Genomic DNA, 26,041 nt, shown 5'->3' on the forward strand with positions numbered 1-26,041 from the left:
TGAGGTGGGCGGAGTCGCCGTAGCCCGCGGCGATCCAAGCAGCTGCGGCTCCGCCTCTTCTCCCCCCTCAATCTGTCTCGCCCCCGGGGAGGGGTGGGTGGGGATTATGGGCCGGTGGCGGAGTCTCAGTCGCTCCAGTCGGGCTGAGGAGCGGTCGAGTTTGCTGCCCTGGGGAGGGGCCGCGCCCTGGGAGGAGGAGGAGGAGGAGGAGGAGGAGGAGGAGAAGGACTAAGAAGAGGAGGAAGAAGAGAAGATAGCACTCCCTTCCCAGGACCCCCTCTACCCCAAATCCTGACCCTACATGGTTCACGAGACTGTCAGAGGGGTAGGGATCCCTGACGGCTGACTGACTGCCTGACTGAGGAGGGTGAAGAAGGAGAGTGAGACTTTGATAGAGGAGAGAGAGAGAGAGCGAAGACAGAGACACACGGAGAGACAGAGACTAGAGAGACAGACAGACTGACTGAAAGCTAGGGAGACCCAGAGAAGTTACCCCGGGGAGACCTGGAGAGACCGCAAGGCCACCCCGCCAGGCTGGTTGCTGGGAGCAACCACTTAGGTGGAAGCCCTTTTGCCTGCTGGGATCCCTGGGAACCGGCCTGTTACCAGGGCAACCCTCCCAGAAGCCCCAGCGAGCAGTTCACGTGCCCACCCTCTCAGGCAGACGCCATGCCAGTGCTCTCGAAGGCACAGCCCTCCCGGGCGACCTCCCTGCGGCGCCTGGCTGTGGTGGTGGCCCTGACAGCCTATGGGGTGCACAAGATCTACCCCCTGGTTCGCCAGGCACTGGCGATGCAGGCCCAGTCCTCTTCTTTAGCTGAGGCAGAGGCTGGTGGCCAAGGCGGCAGAGGCAGCAACAGTGGTGGTGGAGGCAGTGGGGGCGACCGAGGCAGCGGAGGCAGCCGCAGCAGGGACCTGAAGATCAGGGCAAGCGCTGGGGCAGTCACCGGGGGCAGCAAAAGTAGTGCCAGCGCCAGCGCCAATCGGGTGTTCGCACACCGGCTGCTATGGCTTCTCAGGCTCCTCTTCCCTAAGGTCCTGTGCCGGGAAACTGCGCTGCTGGGCTTGCATACAGCAGCCCTGGTCAGCCGCACCTTCCTGTCGGTGTATGTAGCCCGACTGGATGGGCGCCTGGCCCGCTGCATCGTTCGGAAGCAGCCACGGGCCTTCAGTTGGCAGCTGCTGCAGTGGCTGCTCATAGCGCTGCCAGCCACTTTTGTGAATAGCGCTATCCGCTACCTGGAGGGCCGCCTGGCGCTGGCCTTCCGCAGCCGCCTTGTAGGGCATGCCTACCGCCTCTACTTCAGCCGCCAAACATACTACCGAGTCAGCAACATGGATGGCCGCCTGCGCAACCCTGACCAGTCCCTCACGGAGGACTTGGTGGCCTTCGCAGCCTCCGTGGCCCACCTCTATTCCAACCTGACCAAGCCCCTGCTTGATGTGGCCGTGACCTCCTACACCCTGCTTCGAACGGCGCGCTCCCGAGGAGCCAGCACGACCTGGCCCTCAGCGATTGCCGGCCTCGTAGTCTTCCTCACTGCCAAGGTGCTCCGGGCCTGCTCGCCCAAGTTCGGGGAGCTGGTGGCCGAGGAGGCTCGCCGAAAAGGAGAGCTGCGCTACATGCACTCCAGGGTGGTGGCCAACTCGGAGGAGATCGCCTTCTACGGAGGCCACGAGGTGGGGAGCTGGCAAAATGGGGGGTAGGGGGAGACTGGGCCCACCCTCAAGAAAGGCTCTCCCTAGCCTTGGAGTTGGTGGCAGAAATGGGGGAGGGATTATTGGGGTTAGTGATGGGGAGGGAGTCTGGGTCCACACTAGATAAAGACCCCGGAGTTGGTGGCAGAGATGGAGGCAGGGAATATTGGGGTTAGTGATGAAGAGGGAACCTAACATGGGGCGGGGGTGTCACACTGTGCTTGTGGCTAGTTGAAGGGAAGATGCCTGGCTTGGGGGGCTGTATAAGAGTTGGGGAATGCCCCTCTGGGTAGCACAAGAGAACATCCATGGTTGGTAAAGGGTTCTTTCCCAGCCTGCCTGTGTTACAAACCACTGCTTTCTTGTATACTAATGTTTATTTTGTTCTCGGATTGTCAGCCAGAAAATCTTAGCGGTTTGAGACTAGAGCATCCCATTCAAGTCTCTGCTTGTCCCTCTTCATCTCTAAGAGCCTCCCTGGCCCCCTCAGCCTTGTTCCTTGAGATCTTCCCAGCTTTCCATACTCTAGGGCAAGTTCCCTTTTGCCCTAAGCCCCAGGAAGTCCCTGGGTTGGGTCTGTCTAACCTAATGACTGAGCTGGGAAGATGCCAAGGACTCACAAGGGGATGTGTTCTATGAGGACAGAGCTCTTGGCTTCCCTGCTGAGACATGGGGAAGGAAGAGAAATGCCGAGTCAGAGGGACTCAGAAAGATAGAATACAGGGTTTGGGGGGTTTGGGCCATCTGGGATTTTGGTGGGCCCTGAATGAAGGAAGGAGGGCAGAATGGGGCCAGGGAAAAGGGGAACTATAGAGCTGCCTTTAGCCATGTGCCTGGAACTGGTTGAATCAAGACCCAGTTTCTTGATCTTCTGACCCCTCCCTTCTCCTCAGTTGTTGAAACCCAGGTAGCCCTCTGATGGGCCCCATAAGGCGGGGGTGTTCAAAGAGTGAGTCAGACCCACGCGGGGTTAACAAGCGGCACCAGCACAGACTGGCCATTTGGGGTTGGGGGCCAGGCCTCTGCTGACCTCCTTCCTCCTCCAGAAGATCCAATACCTCCATGGCTGCTCCTGCCTGCACAGCTCTGCAGCCAGATTGGGGCCCCAGCACCCTCCCTTTTGCTCATTTCCTTGAAAGGGAGGGAATGAGGGGATGCTGAGATAACAGACCCAGTCGACAGAGGTCACGGGAAGTTGTGTAACTCCTGTTTGTCTTGGCCTCTGCTGCCAGCTTTCTCCTTGTCCCCTCGCCCCTCCCTCACTTTGCTATAACCCATCTCTCACCCGGGAATTGGATACTCGAAGGCTATCCTGAGCCCTTTCTCCCCACCGACCTGCCGGCCCCTTGGGAGATGAGGCTGCTGTGGGCCTCTTCCTGCCCATGCTTCCCTACCACGGAGGGTGACCGCCCTTCCGCAGCTCTGACCAAATCCTGCTGCCTTCTGGGGAGACTGGATCCCCAATTGGCCTGGCAGAGACTGCCCCCAACCCGAGGAGAGGAGGAGGATCCCAAGTCGGAGCGGAGCGCCGGTTGGAGTTTTTGCAGCCCTTGGCTATGGCCTGTGGAATGCTCCCGCAGTGTGGAGTCAGCCCCAGCCCAAGCTGCATACATAACTCTGGGGCTTCGGGAAAGGTTACTCAAGGCCAGTGCTCTCTTTATCTCCGCTCCCCTCCTCGGGGCTAAGTGGCTCCAGCACGCAGGCGCGCAGGCGCACGAGCGCCAGCGCCTGCATCCCTCTTTCACTTTCACCCAGAGCTGAGGGAACTAATCCCCCAGTCCCCCCGCCAAGGCCATGCTTTAACACTGAACTCTTACTGGAGATGGGCCCGAGGGGAAAGGTCTTTCCCTGAGATCTCTTTGTACCAGGCTCTGTGCTCTGGGGAAACATCTCCCCTGCTGTTTGTTAGTCCAGTGACACGTGGCTCTCGGGGAAGTGCGTGTGCATGTGTGTTTGTGTGCGCGTGCCCGCCAGCCAGTGAGGGGAGGAGGAGTGGAAAAGGGGAGGCATGATGTACTCATTCCCTCCTCCGAAGTTAGATATTAAAAGATACATCTTTGAAGAAGTTCGATGGAGCCACTCAGAAGGGCTTCCAAACCAGGGAGCTGCCCCCACCTGAGGACTAGCAGCCAAAGGAAATGGGACGTCAGATCCTCGAGCTCAAACCCCCAAGGGAAGCGAATCCTTGGACCTCAGTGTTGAATGAGAGCCAATTGGCAAAGTCCCCAAATGGAAATCGTCAGCCTGCATCCCCAGATCCTCCTATACCTAGCAGGACAGCCCCTGGATTCAGGGGTGCCACGGCAGTCAGAGCCAGCAGCCTTATCTCATTTCTGGGCCAATTACTGTACTTGGTTTGCTCCAAGCAAACACAGTCCAATCTCTGGCAATCTGGATTTACCTGACAGATAATTGGAGAAGGAATGCTTAGTAAGGCCTTATCAAAGGTTTTGCCACAGGACAGCAACACAGCTATTAGACTTCAGATTATATTTCACTTCCATAATCATTTCCCAAGTCCCCTACTCGAGGTTCTGCAGCCTTGCCCTCCGGAACCTCTTCCTCTGGTACGAAGTTGTAAGGCTTGCCCAAATAACTACAGTACAAATTAGGTAGCATGCTTTAGGAACTAGATTTCGGTATCTTTGATTTCCTTCGTTAATCCTACGGATTTCATTTTATACATTTGAAAACATGATTCTGAGAAAGGGTCCGTAGGCTTCACCAGACGGTCAAAGAAGACTGACCTCAAAAAGTCAAGAACTCCTAGAATAGTGGCTAGACGGCCGGGCTGGAAGGGAGGCATGGGTTCTCTCCATGACTGACAGAATCAGGCTGATTGATCCTGAACGTGGAAAGCAGCATGATAGAGTCACAGGAACTGGATTTGAGCCCCGACTCTTCTTTTCTACCTATGTGACTTGGGCTGGTCTCTAAATCTCCTTGGGCCTCAGTTTCCCTCTTCTATAAACTGAAAAAGTAATGAGGGGCTTTCCAGTCCCACACATATAATCCTATGACTCTAAATTGTTTCATTTCTCAGGGGCTCAGGCAACTCTCGGAGATGCTAAATTGGAGGAAACTGAGGCTCAAAAGAGAGAGGACAGTTTGCCAGGGCTCCCAACTCCAAGACCAACCATTTTACTGTTTCTCAGATCAAAATTATAAATGAGAAAGACTCCTCTGTGAGGAAAGAGTTAGAATTAAGGAGGCCCACCTGGCTGAGATTAGAAGGAAGGAGGAGAGGCTGGGGAAGGAGCTATTTGGAGGAGAGCAGTTGAGGAACCACACAGTGGATCACTACCATCTTCTCTGTAAAGGCGCAGGCAGGGTCAGCTGCCAAGATCACTGATAGAGTTGATAGGGAGGTAGGGTTGAAAGACCAAAGAAAGAGGAGACACTGTGGACAGCTGGCTAGTGAGTCAGTTTAGAAGTAAATCAATTTGGCCAGTGAGCAGGGCCGCCTGAGGTTTGGCACCCTGTATGTAGCTGGAAAGGGCTCACTCATCCAAGTTTCAAGATTTCCGGTTCTGTCTTTCCAGAATTGGAGTCAGTAATGGTAAGGTCAGTAGGGTAAGACCAAAGCAGGTCATGAGCACAAGGAACTCCCAGTGTTGATGAGACTCAGGTAGGTGAGAAGGTGCCCGCCTGGGGAAATCGGCTCCCCAGGAGGCCAGAACCTCCAGATGACTGAGGAGCCCTAGAACTCCTAGAAGGGATTCCTTTCAGAGCTGTACTTGTTATTTCTTTTATGTAGTAGTTACTTGATATAACACCAAGTTGAATATGATTTCCTTTTCATTTAAGGCAACTCCCTTGTGTATATTCTGTTGTAAAAGAATCCAGGAAAGAAATATAATTATATAGCCATCTCTCCCACACACGTGTGTGTGTGTGTGTGTGTGTGTGTGTGTGTGTGTATTTGCAAGGGAAGTAAAGGTGGAACTAGAACCCAGATCTCCAGACATCCCGTCCTGGTCTTTCTCTGCTCTAATCACAGATCCCCAGTTCCCAGTTCAACTCTCAGGGTAAATATATGAAAGGTATACTCAACACATTTTTTGTCTGTGCACATAAATACACTTTTATTATAACACACAGTTCACTTATATTACAATACACAGATGTTATCGACATATATGTATAGTTCAAACTTTAATAGCTTAAAATTACACTTAAGACTTTTGGGACATCCAGTATAGATGCCATTTCAAAGCCAATTAGAACTGATTTGTTTTGGATTATCTGGGTCATGGATATTTTTTGTTGATAGGTTGAGATCGTTGATGATTGACCAACTCTTTCTGTGGTATAAGTTTTGGGGAGCCAAGAAATGCAGTGAAGCCTGCCTTCTATATACTTGCCCTGATTCTGAAGTCTGACTTGTCCCTCACACCTAAGAGACCACCATGGTTGGTCAAGGATTTCTGTCCCACCTGGGACTCACCACTACTGGGGAACTCCATCCCCTTCCTGTCGTTAGGGCCCTTATCCCCTTCTCTCTTCCTATTCCTGCTACCACAGGGGGCTAGTTTTTTCTCCTTCTTCCCTTCCACTGCTAAGTCACTTGGCCTCAGATTCCTCCTCTGTAAGAACTAGATGAACTCTAAAGATACTTGCAGGTCTTGAGTCTTCTCTTCTTTCTGGGGCTGATGCCACCAAAGAGCTCCTTCACCTGCTCCCTGCTCTGATTCTATAACAAGAAGGCAATTAGAAAATAGAGTTGATTTCAGATTCTGGCTCCTTAAGCAAGTGACTTTACCTCTTGAGTTTCTATCTCTGTAAACCCAAGGAGGTTAGGTGTTCAAGGTGGGGGAAGTACAGATAGTGGAAGGGTCTTGAAGGGCCATTGAAATGAAAGTCATTGTGCCCTATATAGGGCACAGGAGATGGGGGAAGGGGAAGAGGGAAGAAGGGAATGAGCCTTTGTTACTTCTCAAGCTTCACCCATAAGCTTTCTTACAGAAACCATGTTATGTATGGAAGATAGTAATAGTATAATTTGTATATTTGGTCCAAGTCACAACATTCATTTAGCTACGTTGTGGGTTAAAAGGGACCTTGTGGACTGGCCCAAGAGCCTGAGTACCACATACTTTTAAAATTGTTTCTGTGACTCACACCACTTGAATACTCTGGAACCCAGGTTTCATATTATCTACTCAAAGGAATCTTGGGAAGAAAACCCATTAGTGAGCTGAGGGGTGGGATGCAAAAGGACATTTACTCTTCCTCCCTCTCCTCATCTCTTGCTGACCATCTGACCACACAAGGACTGTGTGAAGGAAATTATTGGGTAAATTGAGTCATAAGGGTAGAACAGCAGCCAGAAAAATGGAGTCAAGAATATCACGAGACAGGGGGCAGGGCAATCTTCCCTGGACTGCTTCCCCCTGGGCAGCCCAGGCAAAATGGAGCGCCATGGTTTGCAGTGAACCTTTCTGTGACTCTGTAGATGTCCCCGGCAATGGTTGGCTCCTGAGATATCACATGTGAGAGTTAGTAGGTAGATAATAGGTTTGATAAACTGAGGCAAGAGTGGATTTCCTTCTCTTCACTTCTGTATTCTGGTACTGACTGGACTGCTTTGTGAGCTTGGCTAAGGAGGCCCTCATGGTAGCCATAGATTGAGCAAGCTAAATGTAGCAGTAAGTATCTTATATCTCTTCCTCCTATTTTTCCATCTTTTCTCCTACGACTTTTGATTTAATAAATTTATTAATTTATGGCCAGTTTCTTAATTTTAATTCTTATAGGGGACTATCTGTAGATGTACATATTATACATGTATATGCAGAATATGCATACAATATACACACACATAAACATATGAATGTGTGCCATTTCAGAGTCAACTAGAACTGAATTTGATGCTATCTGTTCTTTTGAATTATCTGTATCATGAGTATTTGCTTTTGAAATATTGAGGTGATCAATAATTAACCATCTCTTCCAGCGCTATAGGTATTGGAGAGCCAAGAAATGCAGTGAGGTGTGCCCTGCCACATTCTTAGCATAAGAGTTAAACTGTGGAAAGAGATATTGTCATAAAGTAAAAGAGAGAGCCCTGGGCTAGGAGTGGAGAAATCTGCGTTCCAATCCTGCCTTTCCTTGGGACATGTCCCTTTATAACTCTGAGCCCCAGTTTTCCCATCTGTTCAATGAGATTAATTTAAACCAGAGGTTCTTGTTTGAAGTATTGCATTTTCATTTTTAGGGATTTCTTTTCTTCAGTAAGTTTTTGTTCTCCGCTGTTGATTTTTTTCTATCATTTTCTAATTTTTCTTAGTCTTTTGTTATTTGTTTTTCTATCCTTTTTTGGAGCTCCTCTAGGAGTTCATTTTGGGAGGTCAGAAGTTCTTGACTTGAGTTCCATGAATTTGTTTGTTTGTTTTTAATAACTATTTTAATATAATTGGTTTCCTTTATTATCCTATATATTTTGTGCACTTAAAAACACGATTCTGAGAAGGGGTCCATCAGCTTTGCCAGATTGCCCAAGTGGACTAGGACACAAGAAAGGCTAAGAGTCCCTGGTCTCGATTCTGTCCAATCACATGGTTATAAGAACACCTCACTGACTACATCTCCTGCTTTGCCCAGGCTGTCCACTCCAAAGGCAGGGCAAGTGGGCAAGCCCTCATCAAGCCTCTTCTTTTCACCCAGGTGGAGCTGGCCCTGCTTCGGCACTCTTACCAGGACCTGGCCTCCCAGATTAATCTCATTCTGCTAGAGAGGCTTTGGTATGTCATGCTGGAACAGTTTCTCATGAAGTATGTGTGGAGTGCCTCAGGCCTTGTGATGGTTGCTGTTCCTATCATCACTGCAACTGGGTACTCTGAGTCAGGTAAGAAGACCTGAAGGGTCTGGGAAAAGGAATCCATAAAAAGGGCCTAGATATGGATGTGGGGGACTAGAGAGGAATTGGGGAGAGTTCTACAGTCAGGGCCTGGGGTCTACTCCCAGCTCTCCCACCTCCTCCCCATGTGACCTGAGCCAAGTCACTACCTTCAATTGCTCATCTATGATAACCAGCTGAACTCTAAGCGCCATGTCTGCCTCACATCAGTGATCACTGGCTTAAGGCTCAGATCTCCTGACTCCTTCCTGCTCCTGGCCTCATTCTTTATACTATATCAGGCTAAAAAAAGGAGCCTACTTTTCCATTCTAGTCTGCTTCCTTGCCCCTACATACAATACACATCTTGCCCACAATTTCTCTTTCTTTTCATTTCAAACACACAAACTCACCTTTGTACTCTTCCCCAGGTGAACCACCAGAAATTTAGGTAAAAAGCTTCACTTGACTCATCACCAGATATACTCTCCCTCCTCACACACGCAATTGATTTTCATTATTAAACCACCAAATGGATGCCTTCTGTCTTTCCTTCACAGCCTTTGCCTACCTCCTTCAGATCAAATCCTCTTATGGAGCACAAATGGCCTCTACTAAGATAGTGTCTGTTTTAGTTGGCCCCTGGCCCATCTTTCTGCCCTAAGGGAAGAGATATGGTTTATTGCCTCTTTTCTGAGACCTTCTACCTTCCACTTAATTAGTTGGCATCATTGTTCATGTTTTTCTCTTGATTCTTCCAACTTCACCCTGGCTCACTTCCTACAAATCCACTCAGTTTTTCTGAATTCACATTTGTCATTTTGTGCTGCATAATAATACGCTAATACATCATGGGCTTTTTTTCAGCCATTCCCCAAACAGGGACACCCACTTGGTTTCCAGCTCTTTGTTATTACAAAAGTACTTCCCGGAATATTTTGGTGTATGTATGCCTTTGTTTTAGCCTTGAACTTCCTTGGGGCATATGCCCAGTAGTGAGATTGCTGGATAAGAGAAAGGCTTTGAACAATTTAGCCTGTTTTCCTGGGTAATTATAAATTGAAGTCCAGAATGGGTGGTGACTGTGCAACTCCTGTAACACTGAATATTCTTTATCTTTGCCTTGGTGTGGTTCAGATTTGCCTTTTTCTCACTCTTGGTGATTCACAGCATATTTTCATGTGGTCACTTTTCATTTGCAATTCTTTTGAAAACTCTTCAAAAAAAGATGGAAGTAGTCGATTTCAGAAGGGCTTCAGGAAGACAAGCTTGTTCATATACTATTGGCTCAGCTGTAAATTTGGCCAAGTGTTCTCAAAAACAATTTGAAATTATGCTAAAACAAAGGTGACTAAAATGCTTATACCCTTTGACCCAGAGATCCCATTGCTAAGCATGATATACCACAAGGAGATCACTGACAAAAAAGAAAGGCCCCATCTACACCAAAATATTTTATCAGTTGGGGAATGGCTGAACAACTTGTAGTCCATGAATGTGATGGAATATTCTTGTGCAATAAGAAACAGTGACCATGATGACTACAGAGAAACCCAAGGAGACTTATATGAACAGATGCAAATCCAGGCAGACAATTAGAGGAGGACACAACAATGTAGACAGAAAGAACCAAAACCATAACCTAAGCCAGGCTGGGCACCAGGAAAGATGTAAGGCAAGGCCCTTCCCTCTTTGCTTTTCTGAGGTTAGTGTCCATGGTTATGGAACATTGCACCTGCTGGCAGACACTGCTGACACTCTGATATGTTTTATGGAACTGCCTTCTTCCCCCCTCTCTCTTCTATTGGCACCACTCTGAACTGGTATGGACTGAAGTGAGCGGGACCAGAAAGACACTGTGTTCAATGACTATAATAATATAAACAAAACATCAAAGAAACTGACCACTCTGTGATTTTTAAATTTATTTTTATTGATACCTTGTCTTCATTTTCCATCGTCTCCCCCTCGTCTCCTCTGCCTAACAATAAGAATAAGAAAGAAAAGGGAATAAAAAGTTCGACAAAACCAGCCAATGCATCTACCATGTCTGAGAGTATATACGGCGGCCCACGTTGATAGTGCATTTTTTAAACCATTCTCTGAAACCAAGCTTGTTAACACTGGATAATTATAATGACCAAAGACCTGGCAGGTCTACTGGGGAGCTGCTGCCTGCCATTCAGAACAATTCTACCTTCCCCCAAGCTGTCTCCTCCCTGTCCCACCCACCCAGTAAGATGTGTCCGAGGAGGAAAGGTTTGTTAATGCTATGCACCTTTCGTTCAAACCTTTTCTCATTATTTCCTTTGACCTTCTTTGTTCTTCTATTATTTTGTCTAGTTCTAAAAACTATCTCTGAAGTAATTCGGTATGGCACCAAGTCTGTAAATTAATTTAGCTTGCTTTGTCATTTTTATTATTTTGGCAGGTCCTAACTGTGAGTGGTGAATGTTTTTCCAGTTATTTGTTCCCCTTTACTTCTGCCAATGTTTTGTGATTTTATTTATATAAATCCTGGGTGTGTCTTGGTAGGTTAACTCAAATATTTATGCATTTTATAGTTGTTTTGAATATCATTTCTCTTATTTCCTTGGGGGTTTTAATGAATATTTTATAGAAGCACTGGTGATTTTTATGGATTTATTCTATATCCTGCTTCCCTGCCAAAGCCATTAATTGTCTCAGTTTCTTTGCTGATTCTCTGGGATTTTCTAAGTATATTGTCAAGTTATCTGCAGATAGAGGAATAGTTTTGTCTCCTTTGCTAATGTATGTATATACCTTTGATTTCATTTTCTTGTCCTATTACTATAGGAAGCGTTTCTAGAATTATTCCATTATTAGGGAAAAGGGGGCACACACACAGTCACAATCACAATCACAATCACACAATCTAGCCAGCCTTTGATCACCTGACCCTAAGAAAGATCCATTATCCAAACACTACTTGGCTTGTTTTCTAGCCTCCATCATTTACAGGGTGTGTATAGGAGTGGAACATGTCAGGGATCGGGGAGATAGAATAATCATTGTTATATTAAAATCCTTACCTCTCTCAGGCCTCAGTTTCCTCATATGTAAAATGAGGGAGTCAGACTAAGTCAAAGTCCTTTTCCAGGTCTAACACTCCATAACTATGAAATAACTTTCTTGAGTATCATCTACTCATTCAGCAAACATTAAGCTGTCTTATTTATGCAAGGCACTTTGAGAGATACACAAATAAAATTCACTCCTGTGTGGAGGAGTCAAGACACAGAGTCATAAAAAAAGAATGAATATTCCAGTGTAGTTAATACTCGGCATTTAATGAGGAAGCAAACAGAAAAATAACCATTGTAGGCAGGACAGGAGCTAGGCCTTGAGGGGCGAATAAGATTTAGATGAACAGAGTCATCTTTTGGGTTTCCTTTGGGTTCCAGACAGATTCCCTCATTCTGATAAAATGGTTCATTGTCTGGAATCTTGGTTGAGGGTGACCTTCCGATCACACACTGATTACCTGAAGAGACTTTACCTGCAGAGATGACCAGAACCTGATTACACCTAGTGGCAACTATTGCTGCTGCCCTTCCTGCAGGGTCTTCTCTTCCCCCTGCTTTGCTCTGCCTAAACAAGGAGGGCTTGTGTTCCCACACATGCTTGACCTTGGTGGGCCCTCATGTATGTATCCCATATGTCCAGGGGATGATGCCTCAGGCTTCTCTGTTACTATTTCAGTAGACAGCAAGCAGTTGCTTCTTTCATCTCTTTGCGGGGAGGCCAATTCTTTTCCTCTTTGTTAGTTATGGTCCCTGGAGGACCATCGCACGTTAGCCTGTTAGAGCTAAAGGAAACCTCTGAGATTAGCACAACCAAGCAGCGAAGCTGAGGTTTTCTGTCCTGCCCCCAAGTCCAGACCCTTTCCTTGGACACCAACTGCCTCTTGGCTCCGAAACCATACAGATTTGAAGGATGATTTCTTGCAATGAATTCTTTACCTCCTTCCTCCACTATTCCTCTCCCCTCCCCACTATGGATCTGGGCCTCCACTTTGTCATCTGTAAAATGAAGGGCTTTAACTAGATGATCTTAAAGGTCCCTTCCAGTGCCCAAACCCCACAATTCTACTGCTGATTCCCACCCATTACCTGGTTACATTGGCCCATCAATGAGCCTTTCCCTTGGCATGGGCCATTTCATAGCCATTGTCTCAGGTGAGCCATATGACAACCTAGTAAGAGAGGTAGGTCAAGCCCAGGTCACCGAGGGCTTTGAATATATCCAGCCAAGGGATGTGCACATTGACCAGGGGGCAGTTGGGAACTGTTGCAGGTACTCCTGCAGAGGGATCTCATGATCTAATGCCTGCTGTAGGCAGACCAATCTGCAAAGGAGGGATTAGAAGGGAGAGAGGTTAGAGTTTCCAGAAGGCTAGACTAAAAGAAAGATAAGCCCAACAGCTAGGTAAGTCTTCATTCTGCTCCCTTTGCCTCCCCTATAGATTCGGAGGCAGTAAAGAAAGCAGCCTTGGAGATGAAGGAAGAGGACCTGGTGAGCGAACGCACAGAGGCCTTCACCATTGCCCGTAATCTGCTGACAGCAGCTGCAGATGCTATCGAGCGAGTGATGTCATCCTATAAGGAGGTACTCCTGCCCCCCACTTTCTCCAGACCTCCCACTAGAGTGCTAAGGCAAAACTGACTTCTCTCCCTCACCCCTAGATAACAGAGCTGGCAGGCTACACTGCCCGCGTGTTTGAGATGTTCCAAGTGTTTGAGGATGTCCAGCAGGGTAGTTTCAAGAGGCCTGGGGAGCTAGAGGACTCCCCAAATAAGGCCCGAACTGGAATGCTTGTGAAGCATGGGGTGCGAATGGAGGGACCCCTGAAAATCAGAGGTAAGGACCCTCTTTCAGTCCCCTTCATTCATTCAGCTCCTCAACATGCCAAGCACCGGTTGTGTTCCTTTCCTTCTTCCTTTTGTTCTTTTAACCCTTATTTTCTTTCCTAGAATCAATACTGAGTAGCAGTTCCAAACAGAAGAGCAGTAAGGGCTAGGGAATTAGGATTAATCACTTACCCAGGGTCAAACAGCTAGGAAGTACCTGAGGCCAGATTTGAACCCAGGACCTCTCATCTCTAGGTCTGGTTATTTATCCAGTAAGCCACCTAACTGCCCCACCATTTGTATTTCTTGAATGGTTTCTATCTTGTGCTGGCCCTATTCATCAACCCCCATAATTCCCTATTGCCTATCACAATCTTAACTCTATTGTTCATGGCCGCACCTACAACCCAGTTCTGTCCTGTATCTTCAGACTCATCTCTCTCTGCCCCTACACAAATCTTTTACGCCAGATGGGCCAAGCTTATATGGTCTCATTCCTCTACCCCTCTGAATCCCCCCTCCCATCCTTCAAGGCCCAGCTCTAGGTTCCCCTCCTCAATGGAGCCTTCCTTGTCTAACCCCCTCATTTGGCTCATTACTGCTGCTACTGCTGTGTGGCTCATTCTCTCTGGGCACCTAGGATTAAAGGGTCAAGAGGGAAAATAGATGGCCGAGGTCAGGTAGTCTAATGCCTTGGGATTTCCAGTGAGAAAACGGAATCCCTAAAAGTTTGCCCTGCGTCCCATGAGGAGGTAATTACTAATGCCTCCTTTTGGACCCAGCCCAGTGCCCCTGCCTTCAAGCTCGGTGTGGCCTTTTCCCAATAAGCCTTGGCATGGCTGCTGGATAATCTCTTCCTGTTGGGGACTTCCCACTCAGTCAGTGCTCAGTGGGTCAGTCTGGTGCCCTCTGGGGTCCCTGTCAACTTACCTCTATATACAGATGCCATCTCTCCAGCCACTGCACAGACTCACAGATGTCCGTGGGGGCCGGGCAGGCCCTCACTTGTATGCTACATAGATACACACATGTCTGTACACATACCCCCCCTTATAGTCTTTAAGTGCTAATTTGCATCTGCTTTGCATATGAGAGACCTGCTTCCCCCATGACGCTCCAAGCTTGAGGCCTTTAGTCTCTGTATCCCCCAGCATGCCTAACCCAGTACCCTACCACATCCGGGAGTACCTGGGTCTCTCTCTTCTGCCTATCCCTCCATTTCCTTCTAGCCCCTGGCTGGCACGGTAGGGCATAGTTTTGAATCCTGGGCTGGCCTCCAGAGTCAGTCATTCTACCCCACACAAGTCTTAGCAGAGACCTCCAGGCAAAGCATCAGTCCATCCACCAGTATAGACGTTGATCTCCTACTGTGGGTGACCCATATCACACTAGGCATTGGACGGGCAGGTACACCCAAGTGCCAAGGCTCCAGGCCTGCCCTGTCCTCTGCACCTTCTAGTTTAGTCACTAGGGAGCTGGGATATATACAGAAGAACAATTGTACACAGTCTAAGATAGAATATGTGTGACGAGTAAGTGGTTGTACTTGGATAGGTGGTAGGGAAGCAATGGGAAAGCAGGAGTGTTTGGGGAAGGAGTACTTCCCAGAGGCATGGGGGTACAGTTAGAGAGTTTTGTAGAGGCGCAAGGGAGACAGATGAGACATTCCAGAGAAGAGGAAGGCATACAGCTGGGGGTGAGCGTGGTGGATAAGCTGCTGTGACGATGGCCAGGCTGGAGCAATGTGTGTATGTGTGTGTTTGTGAGCACGTGTATGTGTGTATGGGGGGAGGGGGCTACGTATAGGAATTCTTCTGAATGGAAGTGTATGTGTACATGTGTTTGTGTTGGAGGGCTATGGGTGAAGTCTTGAGAGCCAGGCAGGGGATCCAAGATGTGAATTGGAGGTAGGGTCCTAGAGCATTCGGTGTGATGGCAGAGAGCCATAGCCTCCGGCCTTGGGGATCCCCTGGTAGACAGACGGACAGACAATATGAAAGGGTTTGGTAAGAGCCTCTTCCTAGCTCCTGGTTCCTCATCTGGGTGACCCATTCTGCATCCTGCCCTCTAACAACTCTGGGTGATTTCCAGTGGCCTACCATGAGAGGTGTGGCCTGGGGGCTCTTCAACTTTAGGCCCTAGTGCAGCTGGGCCTTCACAGAGCTCTTTGGCAGCCCTGCCCACCCATTGCCTGCCTCTGGGTAACCAGCCTTCCTTGCTCTTTTTCCCTCTCATTCTCCCCTCAGGCCAGGTAGTAGACGTGGAACAGGGGATCATCTGTGAGAACATCCCCATCATCACCCCAACAGGAGACGTGGTGGTAGCCAACCTCAACATCAGGGTAGGCCAAGGCTACGTGTGCTGTCAACCTCTGCCCTGGCAGGGGGCAAGGGAGTAGGCCCAGGGCAGCTAGAAGGAAGACAGGCACCCAGAACTTGTATGCCCCAGGCTCCTGATACCTTTGAAGAAAATGAGGGGAGCATCTCTACATGGTTCCTGAGGTTCCTTCTAGCTCCAGAGCTCTCTATATGGCTTGATAATTTGAGGGCAAGAGGGCTTCCCCAGAGAAATGCCCTATGCCCGGGCAACCGGGTCCTGGCCTGCATGTGTTGGCAGCAGGACGATGCCCCCAGGCTCCAGGGTCAATGTAAGCAACCCATGGGTCATAAGGTGCTGCCAGCAGGGCAGAATTGATCAAAAAGGCCTTTAATTGTTGTGAGCTGGCCAAGGGTCCCTGGGCCTGGCTGCTACCAGTTATGCTCCTGACTATCAGTGAGCTTGGTCGGCTCCTCCCGCCTCCAAGCAGATAGGGAAAGACATTGTAGACTTGCCTACCTGTGCTCTGGGGAGGCAGGAGCATTGTCCTTTGAACCGCCTGCTCTCAGGATCATCACACATTGACCTGTGATGCCTGCCGAGTTAGAAGTCCAAAGGCTGGGCTCCACCTGAAGGGATAACAGCTAGCTGGGAGGAAATGAATTCTCTTCCATGCACACGCTAGGGAAGCTCAGCATTGAAAGAAAGGTCCAAGTCACCAGTCATTCTGTGTTCATGGAGTGTGGCTCAGGGCTGAAGAAGAGGGAGACAGGGGCAGGAAATAAGAGAGAAAAGACTACTCGGTCTGTTCTCAGGGAGCTTCCAGTCTCTTGGGAAAACAGATGCCTGAACCCAAAACAGAAAACATTTGAGTCAACAGATGCCATCATAAAGTATCTGGGTTAAGAGAGAGGAGAGATCAATGCATGTGGAAGAGAGTAGGCCCAAGCTAGGCCTCGAAGGATGGGGGGGAGGGTTTGAAAGGCAGCAAAGGCTTACCTAGAACACACTTTACGCAAAGCCCTTTGCCCAGCACCCCTGGGGGGTAGCACTCCCAAATCAGGGAGAAAAGGAATATTGTACTAAGCAGTGGTAACCAGCTAGTGCCGGGGAAGCCTTCCTGGCAGAGGTGGTACTTGAGCCAGGAAGGAAGGCCTAGGACATTTCAGACAAGGGGACAGACTTGTGCAAAGGTTCAGAGGTATAAATGAGCCAAGTGAGGAGAGCAGTACAGCTACATTGAAGGAAGCTGAGCAACAGGATGAGGCTAGATCATGGAAGGCCTTGAATGCCAGGCCCAAGGTGTGGGCTTAGTGAGGGTCATGGGGAGGTTCTCCTCAAAAGGTAAAGAAGGGAGGGAATGTGAGTGTCCCTAAGTACACCAGGTCTCCCTCTCTTGTTCCTCCCCCTATAGGTGGAAGAAGGGATGCACCTGCTCATCACTGGCCCCAATGGTTGTGGCAAAAGCTCCCTGTTCCGGATTTTGGGTGGGCTGTGGCCAGCCTACGCTGGGGTCCTCTACAAACCCCCACCGCAGCGTATGTTCTATATCCCACAAAGGTGAGCAAGCCTATAGGCCTCTACACAGCCCCCAGACAGAACCGGCTGGGACCACTGGGCTGGTCCTTGGAGTGGCACAGGCAGGGCAGGGAGCCAAGGAAGCTAAAGCCCCCCAACTCCTGTGTGTCTTTCACAGGCCCTACATGTCAGTGGGCTCTCTGAGGGACCAGGTGATCTATCCTGACACTGTGGAAGACATGAAAAGGAAGGGCTACTCTGACAGCTACCTGGAGGCCATATTGGACATTGTAAACCTCAACCATATTGTCCAAAGAGAAGGAGGTGAGTGCTTGCGGATTGGCGGGCAGATCCTCCCCAACAGCCCCTCACCCAGGCACATAGCCTACAAAGGACCCAATGGCATGCGTTTCTTTCAGCCACTCTGGCCAAAATGAGCACGTCAGCCTCCCAGGGTGGTCTAGATGACCCCTTGTTTGTGGCCAGCTCTCCTCGGGGAAGCTCTAGCCTGATCCTTCTTTTCATTTGGAGATCCATCCTGAGACTCTGCTGTACATGGGGCTCAGTTGGGGGATGCAGAGGAGACATTATGGAGTAGGACCACAGGTCAGCTCTCCCCATACCGCATCACAGAGAAATGCTAGTGGCCATGAGCTCCCAAGCACAGGGGAGATTCCTCTGATCATGAGGGAAGGCCGTTCAGGATACTCTGTCCCTTGGGCTTCTCCCTTCTGGACTCTCTTGGGGAGGAAAGGGAGAGTAGCCTCAAGCCGGAGCTCTGATGGCTCCAGAGGGACCGGCGATGTGGCGGCACATCCGTCCACTCTCCCTCATGCTCCTTTAGTCGGTGCCTGCTATGTTCCAAGAACCGTGCTGAGAGCTCTCTCCTCCCAACCAGAGCAGCCTCTTCCTAGGTCCCCACTCACACACCAGGCTCATTCTTACCTTTGCCCATGTGCTCTCCCTCCTCGTTTGCTGCTCACCCTGCCCATGGCAGGAGGGTATCCTGGGTAACTTCAGTCCTCGTGATGATCTTTTCCCTATTCTGAAAGAAGGGAGGCAGATACAGCTAAGGAGAAAGAGGCCTGGAGTCATGGACCCAGAATTTAAAAGGCAGCTCTACTCTGAATGAGGAATGTTACTGAGACCTCAGATTATTTGGATACCGTCACACAGCACACTAATTCTGGACTCCCTGGACCAGGGTTTGAGGCCATTTGTTTGCTGGCTGTGGGATCCCTGTTCCATCCCAGTGCTCATTCAGTCTTTATCGATTTGTTGTTGTTGACCATGGCCGAGTCACTAATGTTATAAGGCCTCTATTTCTTCATCTGTAAAATGTAATAATGTGAGAGTCGAACTACTTCCCTCCCAGGGTTGTTGTAAGCAAAGTGCTTTTTAAAGCTGCCAATGGTACCCGAGCCCAGGCAGAAAGCCCTGGATTCAAATCCAGCCCCGTAAATTGGGTCAGTTCACCTCTCAGCCTCATTCATCTGTAAAATGGGACTAATAATAACACTGATCTGACACGGTCAAACAAGATCCTCTAAGTCAAACATTTTGCCCATCTGAAATCTCGAAATGCTAAGTATTATTACACCTGGACCCACTAGAGAAATGGGGTTATGAGTAGCCCAAGCCCCAGGACAATGAGCGTCCCCTCTGAGCCTCCACTAGCTCAGAAGCTAGGCACAGTACAGGGGCTAAGTGAAGCCTCCTCTTCCACTTTCTTTCTCTGCAGGTTGGGAAGCCTCCTGTGACTGGAAGGACGTCCTATCAGGTGGGGAGAAGCAGAGAATCGGAATGGCCCGGATGTTCTACCACAGGTCAGTTGGACTTTTGCTGGTACTTTTCTCTCCGGTGCCCAGCCGGCACTGAGTGACTTCCCTTCTTTCACACCTGGGTCTGACTGGGAAGCCTGGAAGGCAGCAGGGGGAGGAGGATTCCTTTGGTATAGTGCATGTCCCTCTGTGCTATCCGCATAGGAGAAAAACCAAAGCAGAAGGCCTCCGAGCTGGAGGCTGCAGCCAAGCCTCAGGGCGGTATGTTCTCCCTAGAGAGAAGAAAGTGATGTGGAGAAGGAGGGAGGCATCCCCCTGAGGGAGAGTCCAGGCCAGAAAGAAAAACTACACTTCAGGATTGTTTATGTCCTTGGACAAAGGTCCTGGAGATAACCCCAGCGTGTGGGGGCCGTCCTTGTCCTGACATATTGGGCCTTGGGCTCTCTGTGGAGCTGGCCCTTGTGCCCTTTCCCCCACAAGCCTGGTCTAAGCAGCTGGGAGTTGGAGCACTTTCCTCATTTGTGGACACGTGAGATCCCAGCTGTGGCACCAGAAGGGTCCTCAGAGGCTTCCTCTTCACTAGAACACAGCTCCAAAGGAAGCCCTCTTGCCAGTAAGGCTGTGCTTAAACATTGTGTTGGAGCCTCTGCCCAGGAAAGCCAAACATAGGCTAATGAGTGAAGATAGCACTGAGCTAGAACCCACTGAGCTCTAGAATGGAGAACAGTGGCAGCCACGTATCTGGAGAAATAATCTCCTTTGGAATTCCTCCTCTTTAGAAATATCCCAAGGGTCTTGAATTTGAGAGTGCTGGGCGCTGCAAAACCAAAAACCATTTCCAGGAACCCAGGCTGTCCTGAGCAGAATATTGTGCCCTGCTCCCGAGCTCTGAGCAGCTCCCTCTTGGAGCCTCCTCTCTGCCTCCACTCTCATTCCTCCATTCCCTGAGTGTCATTTTGGGCAACACCCCAGGCTCAACCATGCTGTGGGGGAAACAGACATGCTGTCAAGGAACCCTCAGTCTAGTTGGGACTAGAAGCTATACATATCCAAAAAGGAAATCCAAGGACTCGGACCGTGGTGGCGGGAGATCCACTGGGCCTAAGGTGAACTGGACCCTGTGGACAACTCACAAGTAGTTCCTCAGAGGCGGCTACATGTTCCCTCTCTCTCGGGGAAGTCCTAGAGTTCTCCTTTTAGCCGTGGAAAGGCTAAGTTGTCATCTACTAGTCTTTGAAAACCAACTGAAGAGGGGGCAGCTGAGTACCTCAGTGGATGGAGAGTCAGGCCCAGAGACGGGAGGTCCTGGGTTCAAACCTTGCCTTAGACACTTCCTAGCTGGGTGACCCTGGGCAAGTCACTTGTCCCCCATTGCCTAGCCCTTACCACTCTTCTGCCTTAGAACCAATACACAGTAGTGACTCCAAGACGGAAAGTGACTGTTTTAAAAAATAAGAAGAAGAAGAAAAAGAAAAAGAAAACCAACCGAGGCCCAGAGAAGTTAGGCCTTGCCCAAGGCAGCATAGTCAGTAACAGAACTTGGACTGTCCGGCCTTCTTCCTGCTGGGTTGTGGGGCCCTTCGTTTTCCAGGTGCTGGAACTAAAGCCCAGAGGGGGCCATTAAGTGACTTTCCTTTGCAGAGGTTTTTCCCCTAGCAGAGGTGGGCCCTGAAAGGTGGGCAGCATGAGCTCCAACAGCAGGGTTTTTTCTAAGGGGAAGAAGGATTTGTCTTCCTCTTTGTCTCCCCCTGCAGGCCCAAGTATGCCCTTCTGGATGAGTGTACCAGTGCTGTGAGCATTGATGTGGAGGGCAAGATTTTCCAGGCTGCCAAGGATGCGGGCATTGCCCTGCTATCCATCACCCACCGGCCCTCCCTGTGGTAGGTACCCCTCCCCCAGAAGACACACTCAGTTCCAGATATGGTGCCCTCTACCCGATGAGGCCTGAGTGGACACCCTTGTGGCCTGGCCGGCCCAGGTGCCGACAGACAGCTCGGTTGACAGGGCTCACAGTGCCCTACTGAATCACTCAGCTGCATAGACATAGGGGCCAGAGATGAGATGGGGGAGCTGGTTGCCTGAAGGAAATAAGAGAATAGAATGAGAGTAGAGGTGCCAGCTCAAGGGTCTCAGCCAAGGAGCTAGTGCTCAGGCACCTGCCCACCAGCCCTCTCCTGCCCACCCCACAGGAAGTATCACACACACCTACTACAGTTTGATGGTGAGGGAGGCTGGAAGTTTGAGAAGCTCGACTCGGCCACCCGCCTGACCCTGAGAGAAGAGAAGCAGCGTCTGGAACAGCAGCTGGCGGGCATCCCCAAGATGCAGCAGCGTCTCAGTGAACTTTGTGAGATCCTAGCCGAGGATGCAGACTCCCGCCCGGTTGAGCCACCTCAAACCTCCGACCCCTGAGGCCCCAGCCTCCATCTGGGAGGCTCTCCTACAGCCAAATACCCCCTGGAGCCTCTTGTCCTGTGTCCCTTAAGCCACAGCCCTCCCTCACCCTGGCCCTCATCCTCACGAATCTCTCCAGATTTCTTGAAAGAAGCAGTAGCGTCTCCCTTGCCTGCCCCCTCCCGAGGAGATAGATGCTGATGGAACCCTGCTTGGGGACTTGTTTCCTGGGTGGGGGTGGGGGTGGGGGGAGGGAGGGATACTTACCTAAGGAACTTTGCCAACAGCCTGGCCTGCTCCAGGTCTCTGGAGGGAGAAGGGAGGAGGAGGGTTGTTGGTGATTAGTAACTGTGAAGTAGATAGATAGCATGTATGTAGCCTTTCCTTTTCTCTGCGGGGGGGGGGGGGTGTAATCCAGGGCCATTGCCCTGCTTGTACCAGCACACAACCTCGTCCAGTATTCTTATATGAAGGCAGAGGTGTTTGGGACAGGAAGGAAGGGCAGGAGGTGCTCCTGGCAGGTGCATGGGGAGCCTGGGACCAGCCAGCATTCACATGGAAGGCCCCATTTTACCCATGACCCTCCCACTGTGGCCTCTTCCCCTTTCTCCCTTCCCTGAGACATCCTCCTTCTGCCTGCCCCTGCCCCTCTTGCCTCCTGTCCCTGGCGAGCAGTGGCCAAAGGGCCACTTCTCCAACGTCAGTTGTTCCAAAGAGCCCTTGCCCTCACCCGTCTGCCCGGCCCCACAAGAGAAAGAGTTGCACAATCCTTCCTGCTGCTGAGAATGTAGGCCTTTCTTGTTTCTCCAGAGCACTATTGGGGCTGCCTTTCTCTCTCTCTCTCTCTCTCTCTCTCTCTGGTTAATTTATTTGATCCACTTTTATATTTGTAATGATTGCCAATGTGAGTATTCCAGCACAGAAATGGCGAGGTAGGGCCAGAGGCTAAGGGAGTGCTCCCTCGCCCAGTTGGGTTGGCATGAAGGGTGTGATCTGCCCACATCTTTGCCCTGGTGTCTCAGTGGTGAGGGATGGGGGGATGAAGATGGGGAGCTGCTCAGATAGGCCAGTGCCCCCCAAGTTATCACCAGGAGCTGTGGGCCCACTCCAAGGCCCACTGACACCAGCTGACACTGCCAACCACCTACCAACCAACCAGCCAACTCCCCCACCACCTCACTGAAGTGAGGGACCTAGGGAAGGGGGAAGTATATCCCCCTGCTTGCCAAAACCACTCGACTCTTCCACTCCCGCCCCCATGGAGGAGGCAGATGCTGTGAGGGGTCCCTTCCCTTCCTTTCTTTTCTGCCCCCTCCCCAATGCCAAAGTGTACTAAGGAGGAGAGAGAGATCAACTATGCAAATCCACACGATCCCTTGTGGATGGAGACTCAACAGAAACCATGTGCCTTAGCTCTCCTCCTCAGGGCTGGGGGGGAGCTGGGCCCTCCTGTCCTCCCCCACCTTCTCAGTAAAGAAAATGTGTTTGAGATTCGCCCCTGCCTCTTTATTTCGGGGGCGGGCGGCGGGGGGGGGGTAGGTTAAACCTACCCACATCCTGAAACCTCTGAGGCCCCCCAGAGTGTTCTAACTTGTTCTCTGCTGCAGAGTACCTGGGAATCTTTACTGTGTATCTATCCATCCCCCCTTGGTCGGGGCAGGCAGGGAGGGAGGGAGGGGCAGCGTTTTTGTGCAGTGCACGGGCCTATGCCTATGGTGGGGTCAGGGTGTCTGCACAAGTCCAAGCCAGCCTCCATTTCCTCCATCAGAGGGGGGCCTGCCACCTCTAGTAGCTACTCCCATTGAGTGGTTGGGAGGTACAAGTGAGATCATGGATGTCAAGGGCCTTCCCGTGCTACAGGCAGGGAAGCGAAACTGGGTTCAGATTCTGCCTCTCCTGGCAGTGAGACTCTGAATCTCCGCTTTCCTGTCTGAAAATAGGATACGTGGTCAATAAAGAAACAGCCAGGCACCTCACTGAGGCCCAGGGCTACAAAGAGAGATCAGGGCCCCAGCCTCCAGACCACTAGGTTCAAAGGAGTTCTAGGCGGGAGAAACTGGAAATGAGCAGCAGAGGGAGGCAGAGATGGGGGAGAGCATTCTAAGCGCGGAGGACAGCCAGAGGCTGGAGAAGGCTTGTGTGACAGACCACAAAGAGGCAACTAGTGTCACTCGGTTAGAAGTAGCTGCCTCGATGGAGCCTGGGTGGGGGCAGGTGACAAGGGGCCCTGAAGGCCAAACGGGATTCTCTGTCTGATCCTGGAGCCACTGGAGTTGGGGGTAGCTGGGGAATGTGGTCACAACCTGGGTTTGAAAGTCCATTTGAGTGGCCGTGGGTGGCCTGGAGTGGGGAGAGATTGGAGGCAGGGAGCCCCCCCCCCCCCAGTATTCCAAGTGGGAAGGGATTGAGGACCTGCACCGGGGGACATTAGGAAGGGAAAGTTGACAGCCCTTGCTGGGCAACGAACGCGCAGTTTAAGGTGTCTACACGGCCAAACGCTCGGCGCTGGAGAAGTTCGACCTGAGAGCAATGCTCGGGGATCCCATGCAGGGGACCCCCACTTTGAGAGTGCAGGCCGAGAAGCGGGAGAGCAGCGGCCTCCAAACCAAAGAGGGACAGCCATGGAGTCAAGAGGCGCGGCTAGCCTGGCCAAGTCACTGCAGCCGGATTGCCTGGCCTTTGCCACTCTTCGGGCCGAGTCAATACTCCGACAGAAGGAGGGGCTCTTTGTGTGCTTGAGCAACGTCTAAGAAAGCTTCCGACTGTTCACGTGGCGGGCTTTGGCCCCACTGACACAAGCCCGCTCCCTCCCTCCCTCGGAGAGCAGAGAGTAAGAGAAAGAAGATGGCACAGCCCTCCCTTTCCCTTTGCAGCTTGGGCCTCTCTGCGGCCACCAGGGGGCGGAGGCGGGATGGGTATTTGGGGTCCCTCCTCCCTCCAGCCCCCAGGCTTAACCGGGAGACTGCGTAAACAGCCATTTATTCGCCAATTAGTTGTCTCCTGGGGCTGTTTAATCAAAGGGGAAGAAAGTGTAAAAGTGAAAGGGAGCAAAGCTGTGGGCAAATTGCACCGTTCAGCTGCCCAGGGGTAGAGTTCCTGGGGTTCTGCTGGCCGGCCCGGAACCGGAAGACACAAAGAGCCACAGTCCTTGCTGACCCCCTCCAGGACGGGGCCTTAAACCCAAGTAATTGGGCCGGAGCTGAGTGGAGGAGGAAATGACCCGAAGGATAACAGCATCATCAAGATAACAGCACCTAAAGGGGGCCAAAGAGCTTTACAGACGCTATCTCATTTGGGCTTCCCACAACCCTGAGAGGCGGGGGCTCGTATTCTCATTTTACTCATGCGGAGAGTGTCGAAGGCTAGACTTGAATTCACGTCTTCCTGACCCCAGGCTCAGCCTTCCACCCACTGCAACAGCTAACTACCCGCTCCCAGGCCTGTTTGGGGGCAGGAGCAAGAAGGGATAAGACAACAAAGTACAGAAAGGTAGAGGGATGCTGAAATGTTGAATTTTGAGGGACCAGCCCACCTGATGACTTGCTTGGAATTGGACCGGGGAGGGAGTAAGAGGAGCAATGTGAACCATGTAGGAGACATGTAGTGAAGAATATTGCTCCATACAGTATCCTTTTTTAGAGATGATAGGGAGCCATTGATGGTTTTTGAGCATAACAGTTCTAAAATGAGAAATTTCTAGGAAATGACAAATCTCTCCAGTGTCCTTACCAAGAAAGCCCCAAATGGGGTGGGGGTGGGGAGAGAGGGCCTGAAACAGCTGAACAACAAGTTATAAAATCCTGTCAACTCCCTCTTCTCAGCTCACAGAGCCACCATCCTTGTTCTGAGGAGCTCAGTTTTCTCGGGAGGCAAGGGACACACAACATTCCCATGCGGAAAGTTACAGAGCAGGATTTAAAAAAATTAATTCTTTACCTGCCTGGAATGCACTCCTTACTTCCCTCCTACCTAACGTGATCCTCCTGCCTTGTCATGGCGAAGGGACTTAAGGAAACTGAGCCGTGCCATTCAGGGTTGCCCAAGACAATGGGGTCATAGCGGAGAGCGAGCTCTGACAAAAGGCGATCCACCAGAGAAGAAACGGGCAAATCACTGCAGTACCTTTGCCAAGAAAACCTCCATTAAAATGATAAAAGAGATGACACCAGAAGAGGAGCCCCTCGGGGCAGAAGGTGGCCCGTACGCTTCTGGGAAAGAGCAAAGCGCAACTACAAGTAACTCCAGGACTAACAAAGGGGCTGTGGAGGTGTCTGGGGACAAGAGCCAAGTTTGGTGTTGTAAAGATCAGGTTTGCATAGGAATCTGCAACATTATGTCCATGAACCAAGTAAGCTGCATGTGGTCAAACAGGAGACAGAAAGCTTACCCACCAAATTCTTAGGTGTCGGTGAACTTTCTAAATGGGTGGGAATGACTACATTTAATTAATTCAGATGATCACTACATCTACTACTGTGGGCGAGAATCCTTTAGAAGAAATGGAGGTGCCATCATAGTAAAAGGGTGAGAAAAGCAGTTACTGCGGTGTAATCTCAAAAATAACACGATGATGTATTCGAGTCCATAGCACATCAGTCAAAGTCACAGTACTACAAGTCTGCGTG

At 50.5% G+C, this 26,041-nt stretch overlaps 1 protein-coding gene across 1 annotated transcript; it reads left to right on the forward strand.

Moving 5' to 3' along the window:
• Nucleotides 1–95: 95 nt before the first annotated feature.
• ABCD1 (ATP binding cassette subfamily D member 1) lies at nt 96–22,905 on the forward strand. The gene is made up of 10 exons (XM_007506978.3): nt 96–1,680; nt 8,365–8,545; nt 13,023–13,165; nt 13,243–13,417; nt 15,654–15,748; nt 17,138–17,283; nt 17,420–17,565; nt 18,983–19,067; nt 20,777–20,902; nt 21,212–22,905. Exons 1-10 carry the CDS (start codon nt 670–672, stop codon nt 21,432–21,434), a joined length of 2,331 nt encoding a protein of 776 aa, XP_007507040.1. The 5' UTR covers nt 96–669; the 3' UTR covers nt 21,435–22,905.
• Nucleotides 22,906–26,041: the final 3,136 nt, after the last annotated feature.

This window comes from Monodelphis domestica, chromosome X (genome assembly GCF_027887165.1).
Source record: "Monodelphis domestica isolate mMonDom1 chromosome X, mMonDom1.pri, whole genome shotgun sequence".
In the NCBI taxonomy this organism is placed as follows: Eukaryota; Metazoa; Chordata; class Mammalia; order Didelphimorphia; family Didelphidae; genus Monodelphis; species Monodelphis domestica.

Bases quoted from the DNA above. Each gene is read 5' to 3' on its own strand.
- ABCD1 (XM_007506978.3), top strand. From the start codon at position 670: ATGCCAGTGCTCTCGAAGGCACAGCCCTCCCGGGCGACCTCCCTGCGG. The intron at 1,681-8,364 runs GTGGGGAGCTGG...CTTTTCACCCAG, and splicing joins CCTTCTACGGAGGCCACGAG to GTGGAGCTGGCCCTGCTTCG. The intron at 20,903-21,211 runs GTAGGTACCCCT...CCCACCCCACAG, and splicing joins ACCCACCGGCCCTCCCTGTG to GAAGTATCACACACACCTAC.